General features: G+C 50.2%; 1 protein-coding gene across 6 annotated transcripts in view; it reads right to left on the reverse strand.

Moving 5' to 3' along the window:
- The window catches only part of LOC132395239 (IQ motif and ankyrin repeat domain-containing protein 1-like), a 180,641-nt gene that overhangs the window by 70,316 nt on the left and 94,181 nt on the right, over positions 1-16,144 (reverse strand). For 3 of the 6 annotated variants that reach the window (XM_059971550.1, XM_059971548.1, XM_059971549.1), the window contains exons 8-11: positions 14,223-14,362; positions 6,340-6,394; positions 4,699-4,791; positions 4,154-4,262 (exon numbers count right to left, since the gene is read on the reverse strand). In XM_059971550.1, coding sequence (XP_059827533.1) covers positions 4,154-4,262; positions 4,699-4,791; positions 6,340-6,394; positions 14,223-14,362 — 397 coding nt within the window. The remainder of the gene's footprint in view (positions 1-4,153; positions 4,263-4,698; positions 4,792-6,339; positions 6,395-14,222; positions 14,363-16,144) is intronic. The other 3 variants (XM_059971553.1, XM_059971551.1, XM_059971552.1) reach the window with 2 other exon arrangements.

The raw sequence follows: 16,144 nt of genomic DNA on the forward strand, positions 1-16,144 counted from the left end.
TTTACCACCCCATCATCTAGATCATTAATGTATATGATAAACAACATTGGACCCAGTACAGATCCCTGAGGCACACCACTAATCACCGGCCTCCAACCTGACAAACAGTTATCCACCACTACTCTTTGGCATCTCCCATCCAGCCACTGTTGAATCCATTTTACTACTTCAATATTAATACCTAATGACTGAACCTTCCTAACTAACCTTCCACGTGGAACCTTGTCAAAGGCCTTACTGAAGTCCATATAGACAACATCCACTGCTTTACCCTCATCAACTTTCCATGTAACCTCTTCAAAAAATTCAATAAGATTTGCCAAACCTGACCTTCCATGCACAAATCCATGTTGACTATTCCTAATCAAACCCTGGCTATCCAGATAATTATACATACCATCTCTAAGAATACTTTCCATTAATTTACCCAACACGGACGTCAAATGACAGGCCTATAGTTGCTAGGTTTACACTTAGAACCCTTTTTTAAACAATGGAACCACATGAGCATTACGCCAATCCTCCAGCACCATCCCCATTTCTAATGACATTAGAAATATTTCTGTCAGAGCCCCTGCTATTTCTACACCAACTTCCATCAAGGTCCTAGGGAATATCCTGTCAGGATCCAGAGGTTTATCCACTTTTATATTCCTTAAAAGTGCCAGTACTTCCTCCTCTTTAATTGTCATAGTTTCAGAGGTGAGTTTTTTACACTGAGGGTTGAGAGTGCCTGGAATGACTTGCCAGGGATGGTTGTGGAGGCTAAAACATTAGGGGTATTTAAGCAACACACATATAATGCTGGTGGAATGCAGCAGGCCAGGCAGCATTTAGAGGAAGAAGCACTATCAACGTTTCGGGCCGAGACCCTTCGTCAGGACTGGAAGGAAAGATAGTCAGAGATTTGAAAGTAGGAGGGGGAGGGGAAAATGTGAAATGATAGGAGTAGACTGGAGGGGCTGGGGTGAAGCTCAGAGCCAGAAAAGTGATTGGCAAAAGGGACACAAAGCTGGAGAAGTGGGGTGGGGGGATCATGGGACGGGAGGTCTAGGGAGAAAGAAAGGGGGAGGGGAGCACCAGTGGGAGATGGAGAACAGGCAGAGTGATGGGCAGAGAGAGAAAGAAAAAAAAGGGGAGGGGATGTCGTGGTCTGGATTGGATCCCCTTTAAATTTAGTTAGGTTGTGATCTGGACCATTGACTCCTTGTTCCCTTCTAATTCCGTTTCACGTGTCCCTTGAGCTTGGCAATCAAGGTAATTTACTCTCGACCCGAACCGGTAACTTATAAGCCCCTGGCTTTAGCCGTTTGGGGTGAGAGTGTTAAGAAGCCTTTACAAGTCGCCATCGCTACCACAAACCAGAGTTGTCCAGCCCGCATCAGAGTACCAGCAATTTGCCTTCCTTCACCAGAGTGGGTCCGGGCAAGGTCAACCTGCCAGGGGTGAGTTAAAGGCAGAGTTCCGGCTCAACGTTCATGCCTGTTGTCCATGTCTACCCCTTGAAGAGTCCCGGCTCAGTGCCTGAGTGGAAGGCAGAGTCCTGGCTTGACGTTCATGACCATTGCCCGTGTCTACCCCTTGAAGAAGAGTCTCGGCTTGATGCCTGAATTGTAGGTGGAGTTCTGGCTCGATGCTCATGCCCATTGTCCGCGTCTACCCATTGAAAAAGAGTCCTGTCCGCATCTGTTCCCTCGAAGAAGAGTCCCGGCTCGATGCCTGATCTGAAGGAGAAGTCCTGGCTCAATGTTCCTGTCCTGTGTTTTGGTGTCCACGTTTCTGGCTGCTGTGAATCAAGGTCCTAGTCCTGGCTCCGCGATGATCCAGGTTTCACGTTCCCAGCTGTGGCGATCCATGGATCCCAGTCTCCAAGTCCAAGGGCCGTGGTGGTCCCAGTCCCCAGGGTCCCAGTCATGGCCGCAACGATCCATGTTCCCACTGTCCAAGTCATGGCTGCGGCAATCCCAGTTCCGTGTTTCCAACTCCCAGGTCTGTGGTGATCCTAGTCCCTAGTCCCCTAGTCTGAGGTTCATGTTCCTCTTTGTCATCCTTGATTTCCCGATCTTCTGTGTAGTGAGTAATAAACGCTATTTTATTGTAACTAAGAAAGACATGTTTGTGTCCTGCTTGTGGGTCCTCTCCCAGCACCCTTGCCCCCACCTTGTGACAGGAGAAAAAAAACTAAATAAATCAGGGATGAGGTAAGAAGGGGAGGAGGAGCATTAACAGAAGTTAGAGAAGTCAATGTTCATGCCATCAGGTTGGAAGCTACCCAGCCAGTATATAAGGTGTTGTTTCTCCAACCTGAGTGTGGCTTCATCTTGACAGTAAAGGAGGCCATGGATAGACATGTCAGAATAGGAATGGGATGTGGAATTAAAATGTGTGGCCATTGGGAGATCCTGCTTTCTCTGGCGGACAGAGCATAGGTGTTCAGTGAAATAGTCTCCCAGTCTGTGTTGGGTCTCACCAATATATAAAAGGCCACACCGGGAGCACCGGATGCAGTATACCACACCAGCCAACTCACAGGTGAAGTGTCGCCTCACCTGGAAAGACTGTCTGGGGCCCTGAATGGTGGTGAGGGAGTAAGTGTAAGGGCAGGTGTAGCACTTGTTCTGCTTACAAGGATAAATGCTGGGAGGGAGATCGGTGGGAAGGGATGGGGGGAGAACGAGTGGACAAGGGAGTTGCATAGGGAGCGATCCCTGCAGAAAGAAAGGGGAGGGAAAGATGTGCTTGGTCGTGGGATCCCGTTGGAGGTGGCAGAAGTTACGGAGAATTATACGTTGGATCCGGAGGCTGGTGGGGTGGTAGGTGAGGACAAGGGGGACCCTATCCCAAGTGCGGTGGTGGGCTGATGGGGTGAGGGCAGATGTGCGGGAAATGGGAGAGATGCGTTTGAGAGCAGAGTTGATGGTGGAAGAAGGGAAGCCCCTTTGTTTAAAAAAGGAAGACATCTCCTTCGTCCTGGAATGAAAAGCCTTATCCTGACAGCAGATGCAGCAGAGATGGAGGAATTGTGAGAAGGGGATAGCATTTTTGCAAGAGACAGGGTGGAAAGAGGAATAGTTTAGGTAGCTGTGAGAGTCTGTAGGCTTATAGTAGATATATTAGTAGTAGAGGGGTATTTAAGAGCCTCTTGGACAGGCATATGGATGAAAGAAAAATTAAGGGTTATGGGGTAGTATGGGTTTAGTACTTTTTTTAAGGATTACATGGGTTGGCACAATATGGACTGAAGGGCCTGTACTGTGCTGTAGTGTTCTATGGTTCTATTGCATAACACCCAATCCAGTACAGCTGATCACCTAGTAGGCTTAATGACAAATTGCTCTCAAAAGTTATCTCTTAGGCATCCAGCAAACTCACTCTCTTGAGATCAATTACCAATCTGATTTGCCCTATTGACCTGTATGTTAAAATCTCCTATGACTATCATAACATTCCCCTTTTGACATGCATTTTCTATTTCCTATTGTAATCTGTGGTCCACCTCCCAGCCACTGTTGGGAGGCCTGTATATAACTGCCATCAAGGTCCTTTTACCCTTACAGTTTCTTCATTCATCCCACAAGAATTCAATATCTTCTGATCCTATGTCACATCTTTCTACTGATTTGATGCCTTTCTTTACCAGCAGAGCCACACCACCCCTCTGCCTACCCTCTTATTCCTCCCATATAACATGTAATCTTGGACATTCAGCTCCCAACTACAACTATTCTTCAGCCATGATTCTGTGATGGCCACAACATCATACCTGGTTACCTGTAATATTGCAACAAGATCATCCACCTCACTTCTTATACGACACACATTTAGACACAACATCTGGAGTACTGTATTTGCTATCCTTCTTGATTCTGCATCCCTAATAATTTGATACTCAGCCTGTTGGCTGCAACTAAGACTCATCACCTGCCTGCCCTTCCTGACAATCTGACTGTACCCTATCTTTACTTTCCTACCACCTGTCCTATCCTGAGTCCCTTCACTTTGGTTCCCACCCCGCTGCCAAGCTAGTTTGGTTAGGATCCAGGGTGGGAGACTGAGTTTGGTTAGGGTCTGCTTTGCGGTCTAAGTTTGGTTTGGGTCTGGTACAGGATGATCTCCAGCTCCCGCTTTCAGTCGGCTCCTCGCTGTGACCCACCTCTCTGAAGCCTCTCCCTCAGCTGCAGCTTGGCCAGTGAGAGTTTCTGCTCTGCCTCGGCCGCTGCGGATCTCTTCACTGCCAGCAGTTCCTCTGCATCGTGGACAGCCTGAAGACAGAGGGAGGTGTCAGACCACTTTGGAACTGCTGAGGACTACCCTATCTCATGCATCAGGCATGGCCCACTGTACCACACTCCCCCATCAGCCTGCCTCAGTGCTCACAGCCTGGGAGCCCCTGCTCCACTCTGTCATCCATTCAGCTGCAGACCACCGTGGGGTCTGTTCTGCACACGGGACAAGACACCGGGGGGGGGAGAGAAGGGGGGCAGAGGGGGGCAAGAGAGGGGGAAAGTGGGGTAGAGAGAAAGGAGAGAGAGGGGGAGAAAGAAGCTGCGGTTGCAGATTAGGGGAGGATACCATGAGTGATACAAAGAGAGAGAAGTGAAAGGATGGGGGGGTTTGCAGACTGAGGAAGAAGGCAGAGACAGCGAGGGAGGGAGGGTTGGAGTAAGTTGTGTCCTCCTGGGAGCAGGGCTGACTGACCTGCAGTGTGATGTTGGTCTTGCCCGTGTCCTTGCTCACACACTTGTCGTGCTCGTTGATGCGTTTGTGGAGTTCGCAATATGCTTTCTGCAGCTGGTGGAGAATGGCCCATGTTAAATGTGTCCCTTGTTCACCTGGGTCTCTCCCAGTCTGTCCCCACCCTCTCTCAGCAACTGGGTCAGTCCCCACTCTCACACAGCACCTGGGTCTGTCCCACCCACACAGACCACCTGGTCAGTCCCAGTCTGTCCCCACCCTCTCTCAGCACCTGGGTCTGACCCCACCCTCACTCACCACTTGGTCAGTCCCAGTCTGTCCCCACCCTCTCTCAGCACCTGGGTCTGACCCCACCCTCACTCACCACTTGGTCAGTCCCAGTCTGTCCCCACCCTCTCTCAGCACCTGGGTCTGACCCCACCCTCACTCACCACCTGGTCAGTCCCAGTTTGTCCCCACCCTCTCTCAGCAACTGGGTCAGTCCCCACTCTCACACAGCACCTGGGTCTGTCCCACCCACACAGACCACCTGGTCAGTCCCAGTCTGTTCCCACCCTCTCTCAGCACCTGGGTCTGACCCCACCCTCACTCACCACTTGGTCAGTCCCAGTCTGTTCCCACCCTCTCTCAGCACCTGGGTCTGACCCCACCCTCACTCACCACCTGGTCAGTCCCAGTCTGTCCCCACCCTCTCTCAGCACCTGGGTCTGACCCCACCCTCACTCACCACCTGGTCAGTCCCAGTCTGTCCCCACTCTCTCTCAGCACCTGGGTCTGACCCCACCCTCACTCACCACCTGGTCAGTCCCAGTCTGTCCCCACCCTCTCTCAGCACCTGGGTCTGACCCCACCCTCACTCACCACCACCTGGTCAGTCCCAGTCTATCCCCACCTTCACACAGCACCTGTTCCACCCTCACATGCCACCTGAGTCAGTCCCCACACTCAACACCTGTCCCAGTCTGTTCCCACCCTCACACACAAAAGCATCTGTACCCACCCTCACATACAAAATGGGTCTGTCCCCACCCTCACATTCCACCAACATCTGTACCCACCCTCACATACCACCTGGGTCTGTGCAGTGACATTGACAGCCCACCCTCAACCTCACACCCCATCCGGGTCAGTGTGGAGAGCGTGGGGAGTTCAGGGGAAGCATCTGTGACTCCCCAGGGGTCAGTGAGGGCAGGTGAAGCATCTCTGATTCCCCAGGGGTCAGTGAGGGCAGGGGAAGAGTTTGTCACACCCCAGAGGTCAGTGACGGCAAGGGAAGCATCTATGACTCCCCGGGGTCAGTGAGGGAAACACAAGGGTGAGGGAGGACTCTATGACTCCCCAGGGGACAGTGATGGGAGACGGGAGGTGAGGGAGGAGCCTGTGACTACCCAGGGGTCAGGGAGGGTAGGGGAAGAGTCTGTGACACCCAAGGGATCAGTGAAGGGAGCGTGGGGGTGGAAGAGGAGTCTGTGACTCCCCAGGAATCAATGAGAGGAGAGCAGGAATTGGGGAGCGCTTGTGACACGATGGGGGGACAGACAGGTGTGAGTGAGGGTGGGGAAGGAATGCGCAGCTTCCCAGGGGTCAGTGAGCCAGCAACAGATGGTGGTGCCGGAGACAGAGCAGGAATTTCAGGCAACCCACCTCGTGCTGATACTGGGACAGTTCCTTCGTCAGTTCTGAAACCTGGCTCTGGATCCTGGACACAGAGAGTCAGGTTACAAGATCACGGTCTGAGGCAGCCCCAGCCAACACAAATCCTCAACAAGACAATCCCAATTCAACACATACCCTCAATACCACAACCCCCACCCAACATACACTCTCAAAACCAAAACTCTCACACAACAGACACTCAGCAACACAAACCCCACCTGGCACATGCCCGCAACACCACAACCCCAGTCACCACACCCCCTGAACACCTCAACCTAAATCTAACACACAGCCTCAACCTCAGAATCCCCACTCCACATGCACACACAACCACACAACCCCCCACTCAATACAACCCCACCCCACAATCCTCAACATGACAATACCTATCCCACACACACACCCCCAACACAAGCTCCAGCAATACAGACACACCCTCAACATCACAGCCCCCAGCCAACACAAGCCCTCAAACCCACAGCCACCGGCTAACACTAACTCTCAATCGCACAACTCCAAACCAACACACACCCTCATCCTTGCAACCCTACAAACCGATCCAATACACACACCCACAACACCAAATCCCACCAGACATATCAACACCACAGCCCCCCAACACATACACCCTCAACATGACAATCACCACCCAACACAAACACTCAGCCTCACAAACCCCACAAGACACGCTCAACACCAGAACCCCAACCCAACACATACCCTCAGCATACAACCCTGGACCTACACACACATTTTCAACACCACAATGCACACCCAGCAGGCTCCCTCAAACCTACAACACCCACCCAAAACCCTCACCCAACCAGGGCCCTCAACACAACAGCCCGTACCCCACACATACTCTAAAACACACAAACCCCACCCAACACAACTTCAACACCACAAACCCCACCCAACACAACTTCAACACCACAAAACCAACCCCTCCCACACACACAAATACCCTCAACATCACAGCCCTGCCTCAACACAAACTCTCAAGCTCACAGCTCCCATCCAAAACATGACCAACACCAAAACCCCCATGAAACACACACACTCTCAACACAACCCTCACCCAACACACTCTAAATCCCACGTACACTTTCAACCACCACCTAACACACTCCCTAAACCCCACAATCCTCACTCAAAACACGTCCTCAACACAACACCCACTTCACACAGACCCTCAACCTCAAAACCCTTCTTCATAAGCAACCTCAACCATACAATCCCCACTCAACATTCACCCTCAACACCACAACACATAAACCACCCACACACTCTCAAAACCACAACCCCAACACCACACACACCTTCAACCCCACAACACACACCCAAAACACACCCTCAATACCATAAACCCCACACAACACACTCCCTCAACCCCATAATCCTAACTCAAAACACACCCTGAACACCACTACCCCCACCCCCACACACATCCACAACCCTACTATGCACACCCTCAAACCTCCAACAGCCACCCAACAAAGACCCTCAGCTCTACAACCACAACCCACAGCCCACACCGACACTCAGCACTTCAACCCCAAGCAGCACACACACCCTCAGCCCACAATGCCCACTGTGCACACATCCTTAACCTAACACCCAGCCAACACAAACCCTCAACCACAAAACTCCCACCAAAATCACACTCATCCTTGCAACCCACAGCCCACACCCACAACTATAACCCCACATACAGCACACATTCTCAACACCACAACCCCTACCCCACTCACATCCAGAACACCGTAACCCACAGACAACAAACCTGCAACAACAATCTCACCTTACACTCAACCTCAACACCACAAACCCCAACCCACACACAAACATACTCAACCCATAATGCACACCCCTCACATACCCTCAACACTGAAACCCCCACTGTCTACCATACACCAACACAAAACACATGCTCAATACAACCCCCATGAAACACAAACACCCTCCTCTCCACAGACTGCACCCCTCACACACCCTAAATGCCACAATTCTCAGCCCACACACACCTTACCAAAAAACTCCACCGAACGCACTCACTCAGCCCCACAATCCTCACCACACACACACCCTCAACACCACAACCTCCACCTGAAACGCATCCGCAACACCAAACCCCACCCAAAACACAACTGTAACATAATCCCCACAGAACAAACCCCTCAACCGAATAACCCCCATGCAACACAAACACTCAAAACCACAACCCCAAATGAATGCACACACTCTGCACCACAAATCCCACCCAACACACAGCCTGAACACCAGACTCCCACCTAACATATACCTTCAACTCCAAAACCCCCAACCAACATACAACCTCAATCCTACAATGCCCACTCCACATGCACCCTAAATCACACAACCCCCACTCAACCCACACCCTCCACACACACACTCAACCCCACAATGCAAACCCAGTACTCACCCTCAACCCAAAAACCCCCACCTCATATGCACCCTCAACACCACAACACCCAACCAACACACACACTCAAAACCAAATCAACTCACAACACACACACACTCAACCCCACAGCCTCCACTCCACATGCACCCCTAACCACACAACCTACACATTACCCTCAGCCTCACAAACCCCATCCCACACATCCTGAACACCACAGGCCAAACCCACCACACACACACACACACACTCAACACCACAACACCCACCCAACACACACCAACATTAAAGCCCGCACCCCACACACACTCAACACAACACCTACCCAACTCAACATCAACACCAGAGTCCACATCACACACACACTCAACACAACATCTACCCAACACAACATCAACACCAGAGTCCACACCACACACACACTCAACACAACACCTACCCAACACAACATCAACACCAGAATCCACATCACACACACACTCAACACAACACCTACCCAACACAACATCAACACCAGAGTCCACACCACACACACATTCAACACAACACCTACCCAACACAACATCAACACCAGAGTCCACACCACACACACATTCAACACAACACTTACCCAACTCAACATCAACACCAGAGTCCACACCACACACACACTCAACACAACACCTACCCAACACAACATCAACACCAGAGTCCACACCACACACACACTCAACACAACACCTACCCAACACAACATCAACACCAGAGTCCACATCACACACACACTCAACACAACATCTACCCAACACAACATCAACACCAGAGTCCACATCACACACACACTCAACACAACACCTACCCAACACAACATCAACACCAGAGTCCACACCACACACACACTCAACACAACACCTACCCAACACAACATCAACACCAGAATCCACATCACACACACACTCAACACAACACCTATCCAACACATCAATGCCAGAGTCCACACCACACACACACTCAACACAACACCTACCCAACACAACATCAACACCGGAGTCCACATCACACACACACTCAACACAACACCTACCCAACACAACATCAACACCAGAGTCCACATCACACACACACTCAACACAACACCTACCCAACACATCAATGCCAGAGTCCATGCCACACACACGCTCAACACAACACCTACCCAACACAACATCAACACCAGAGTCCACATCACACACACACTCAACACCTCAACACCCACCCAACACAACATCAACACCAGAGTCCACATCACACACACACTCAACACAACACCCAACCAACACAACATCAACACCAGAGTCCACATCAAACACACATTCAACACAACACCTACCCAAAACAACATCAACACCAGAGTCCACATCACACACACACTCAACACCTCAACACCCACCCAACACAACATCAACATCAGAGTCCACATCACACACACACTCAACACAACACCCACCCAAAACAACATCAACACCAGAGTCCACATCACACACACACTCAACACAACACCTACCCAACACATCAATGCCAGAGTCCACACCACACACACACTCAACACAACACCTACTCAACACATCAATGCCAGAGTCCACATCACACACACACACCCAACACCCACCCAACACAACATCAACACCAGAGTCCACATCACACACACACTCAACACAACATCTACCCAACACAACATCAACACCAGAATCCACATCACACACACACTCAACACAACACCTACTCAACACAACATCAACACCAGTCCACATCACACACACACTCAACACAACACCTACCCAACACATCAATGCCAGTCCACACCACACACACACTCAACACAACACCTACTCAACACATCAATGCCAGAGTCCACATCACACACACACACCCAACACCCACCCAACACAACATCAACACCAGAGTCCACATCACACACACACTCAACACAACACCTACCCAACACATCAATGCCAGAGTCCACACCACACACACACTCAACACAACACCTACTCAACACATCAATGCCAGAGTCCACATCACACACACACACCCAACACCCACCCAACACAACATCAACACCAGAGTCCACATCACACACACACTCAACACAACATCTACCCAACACAACATCAACACCAGAGTCCACACCCCACACACACCCAACACCCACCCAACACAACATCAACACCAGAGTCCACATCACACACACACTCAACACAACATCTACCCAACACAACATCAACACCAGAGTCCACACCCCACACACACTCAACACAACACCTACCCAACACAACATCAACACCAGAGTCCACATCGCACACACACTCAACACGTACCCAACACAACATCAACACCAGAGTCCACATCACACACACACTCAACACAACACCCAACCAACACAACATCAACACCAGAGTCCACATCACACACACACTCAACACAACACCTACCCAACACAACATCAACACCAGAGTCCACATCACACACACACTCAACACAACATCTACCCAACACAACATCAACACCAGAGTCCACATCGCACACACACTCAACACGTACCCAACACAACATCAACACCAGAGTCCACATCACACACACACTCAACACAACACCTACCCAACACAACATCAACACCAGAGTCCACATCGCACACACACTCAACACGTACCCAACACAACATCAACACCAGAGTCCACATCACACACACACTCAACACAACACCTAGCCAACACAACAACACCAGAGTCCACATCACACACACACTCAACACAACACCTACCCAACACAACATCAACACCAGAGTCCACATCACACATAGTCAACACCTCAACACCCACCCAACGCACACTCAACACAACAGCCACCCAACACATGCCCACCACCACAACTCCCACCCAACACACACTCAACACAACAGCCACCCAACACACACCCATCACAACCACCTAACACATATCCAACACACACTCCATAGAACCGTACAACACTACAGCACAGTACAGGCCCTTCAGCCCTCCATGTTGTGCCGACCCATATAATCCTTAAAAAAAAGTACTAAACCCACACTACCCCATAACCCTCTATTTTTCTTTCATCCATGTGCCTGTCCAAGAGGCTCTTAAATACCCTTGATGTTTGAGCCTCCACCACCATCACTGGCATGTTATTCCAGGCACTCACTACCCTCTGTGTAAAAAAACTTACCCTAAACTTCCCTCCCTTAATTTTGTACATATGCCCTCTGGTGTTTGCTCACTCAACTCCACAACACCCACCCACCACAACCTTCACCCAATACACTCTCTGTACACCACAACCCCCACCCAAAACACACCTACCACCACAACCTCCATTCAACTTATACCCACCACTACAACTCCATCCAACACACACCCAACACACACTCAACACCACAATCTTCACCCAACACACTCCCTCTACACCACATCCCCCACCCAACACCCACCCACCATCACAACCTCTACCCAAGACACGCCCCTACATTACCACACTTACCCAAAACACACCCTCACCATCACAACTGCACTCCACACATGCTCATCCACAACCCCCACTCAACACACACCCTTGACAGCCTGTCCCACCCCACACAGACCCTGAACACCAAACCCCCACCGAACATGTACCTTCAACTCCAAAACCTACAACCAACATACAACCTGAACCCTACAATGCCCACCCCCCCACACAGCCTAAACCACACCTAGCATACACCCTCAATACCACAGCCCCAACCAATACAAACCTTCAACCTGACAACCCCACGGAACATAAATACTCAACCCCATAACCCCACCCCACATGCACCCTCAACACCACAACCCACCCCACACACACACTCAACACCACAGCCCCAAATGAAAGCACACCCTCAATACAACATCCAACCAAAACTGAACTGCTAATCCCAATACACACCCTCAACACCCTCAACCCTCACCACCCACACACCTTCAATACCAGAACCCCGACACAACACACACCCTCAACACCACAACTCCAACCCAGCACACAGACTCAACACCTGAACCCTCATCCAGCACACTTCCTAAATCCCACAATCCTCACTGCACACACACCCTCAACAATGCAAACTCCATCCAATGCACACCCTCAACCTAAGTCACCCAATCTAACCCCAAATTAACGCACAGCCTGACCACCAAATTCCTACCCAACACATACACTCAACTCCAAAGCCCACACCCAAAGCACATCCTCAAACCCACAACAACACACACCCTCAAACCCAATACAAACATCCAGCACACACCCTCAACCTCACAACACCCACCCAACAAAAAATCCTCAAACCCACAATGCCCACCCTACATGCGCACTCAACATCACAACCCCCACTCCACACACACCTTCAACATCTCAACCGCAGCCACCCACATTCCCTTAACACGACAATCCCAACCTCACACACACAGTCAACTGCACAACACCCACCCAACAAACACACTCAACACCTCAAGCCCCACTCCCTCAACAGAAGCACCATCCCACACACACACACACACACACACACATCCTCAACTCCACGATGAACAAGCAGCACACACCTTCAATCCCACTACACCCACTCAACACACACCCTCAGCATAATACTCCCACCCAACCTACATCCTCAATCCCAGAACCTGCACCTTCAAACACAGAACACACACTCAACAGCACAATATCCACCCCACACACACCCTCAACACCACAACTACCACCCAACACACACCCCCAAATCCAATATGCACACCCAACACACACCCTCAACCCCACAAAACCCACACAACAAGCACCTTCAACACTACAACCCACACCCACACACACACACACTCAGGTCCACAATCCTTAACCCTCAAAACCACAACACCCAACCAACACAAATCCTCAATCCCACACTACCCACCCAACATACACACCCTCAACCTGACAACCCACACCCTCATTGTGGCCTGGGACCCAACACCCCCTTCTTTCCAGCATACTCCTACTTCCCCACCCTGAATCCAGATGTGATCTAGATATAGTCTGTACCCCAGAGTTTGATCCAGCTGTCAGTGTGAATCAGGGATGTGTGACATGACATTTGATGGACCGTTTGGTGCGAGGATGATTCGCTGGGATGTGTGCATGAGTGAGGAGTTTGAGGGTCTGGAGTGGTGAGGTGAGTGAAGGGTTTGAGTTAGTGGTGTGGCCAAGGGACTGGGGTGACTGATGATGGTTCACTCACGGGTGTGAGCTGAGTGAGGGTTTGAATGTCTGAAGGGGTGAGGTGAGTGAAGCATTTGAGTTAGTGAGTGAGTGAGGGAAGAGTGATGGACTGTGGTAAGTGCGGATGGTGCAATCGCAGGTGTGAAGTGAGTGAGGTGTTTGAGAGTCTGAAGGAGTGAGTGGTGTGGTGTGGGGGATGTGGAGGACCCCTGACCTGTCGGCTTCCTCCTCTTTCTGCCGCTTCTCGGCTTCTCTCCTGCGTTGCAGATCGGCTTCCAGCCTCTCCCTCAGGAGCACAGTGGTGCTAATATCCCAGTCCTGCAGAGTCCTAAGGGTGGGGTCTGTCGGGGCCACCTGGCAGAGCCACAAGACAGGTTAGCACTTGTCCCCACTCTCCACAACACACCACCTGCCCACTCCAACCTTCTTCCCCCTGCTCTCCCCCCATCACCATCCATGCAAGGCAGCATGCATCACAGGTCTCGGGATCTGCGCCAGGCTGTGCCCTCCAGGGAGCTGGTGTAGCAGGGTGCTAGAACATAGAACAGTACATTCCAGCCCAGTACAGGCCCTTCAGCCCATGATATTATGCCAACCTTTTAACCCTCTCTAAGATCAATCTAACCCTTCCCTTCCACAATGCCCTTCATTTCACTATCAAAAAGTCTCTTAAGTGCCCCTGATGTATCAGACTCACCACAACTCCTGGAAACACATTCCATGCACCCTCCACTCTTTCTGTAGAAAAACTCGGACATTCACTTCCCCCATACTTTCCTTAAAATGATACCTCCTCATATTAGCCATTTCTGCCCTTGGAAAGTCTTTGGCTATCCACTCTATCTGTGCCTCTTATCATCATTTACGCCTCTATCAAGTCACCTCTCATCCTCCTTCACTCTAAGGAGGTAAGCCCCAGATCACTCAATTTATCCTCAGAAAACATACTCTCTAATCCAGGCAGCATCCTGGTAGATCTCCTGTGAACCATCTCTAAAGCTTCCACATTCTTCCTACAATGAGGTGACCAGAACTGAACGCAATAGTCCTAGTGATCTCACTAGGGTCTTATAGAGTTGCAACATTACCTCAAAGCTCTAGAACTCATGAGTGTCTGAAGCTGATCCAACATCCAGCAGGAGACACATAAGAACATAAGAAATAGGAACAGGAATAGGCCATCTGGCTTATCAACCATTCAATAATATTATGGCTGATCTGGCCATGGGCTCATCTCTCCCTACCTGGCTTTTCCAGTGGAAACAACTTTACTGCTCCTTTTTTATCTCTCCCTTTCATAATTTTATGTTTCTATAAGAGCTCCTCTCACTCTTCTGAATTCCAGTGAGTACAATCCTAGGCAACTCAATCTCGCCTCTCTGGAATCAACCTGGTGAACCTCCTCCACACTGCCTCCAAAGCCAGTATATCCTTCTTCAAGGAGACCAGAACAGCACGCAGTACTCCAGGTGTACCCTGTACAGTTGAAGCAAAACCTCCCTGCTCATAAATTCAATCCCTCCAGCAATGAAGGCCAACATCCCATTTGCCTTCTTGATAGCATGCTGTACCTGCAAACCAACCTTTTGTGATTCATGCACAAGCGTTCCCAAGTCCCTCTGCACAGCAGCATGCTGCAACTTTTTACCATTTAAATAATAATTTGCTCTTTCATTTTTCCTGCTAAAGTGGATGATCTCTCATTTACCAACATTGTACTCTATCTGCCAGACCCTTGCCCACTCAACCTATCTCTCTGCAGACTCTCCCTTTCTTCTCCACAATTTGATTGTCCACTAAATTTAGTATCATTAGCAAACTTAGATATACTACACTCAGCCCCATGTTCCAGACCATTAATGTATATAATGAACAGTAGTGGGCCCAACACCAACCACTGTGGCACACCATTCACCACTGATTGCTAACCAGAGTAACACCCATATATCCAACTCTCTCCTTTCTATTGGTTAACCAGTCCTCTAACCATGCTAATACATCATCATCCCCAACTCTATGCATCTTTATCTTATGGATAAGTCTTTTATGTGGCACCTTATCAAATGCCTTCTGCAAATCCAAGTAAATAATGCCCATCTGTTCCCCCCTACCCACTGACACTTATTATATCCTCAA

Source organism: Hypanus sabinus, chromosome 6, assembly GCF_030144855.1.
Source record: "Hypanus sabinus isolate sHypSab1 chromosome 6, sHypSab1.hap1, whole genome shotgun sequence".
In the NCBI taxonomy this organism is placed as follows: Eukaryota; Metazoa; Chordata; class Chondrichthyes; order Myliobatiformes; family Dasyatidae; genus Hypanus; species Hypanus sabinus.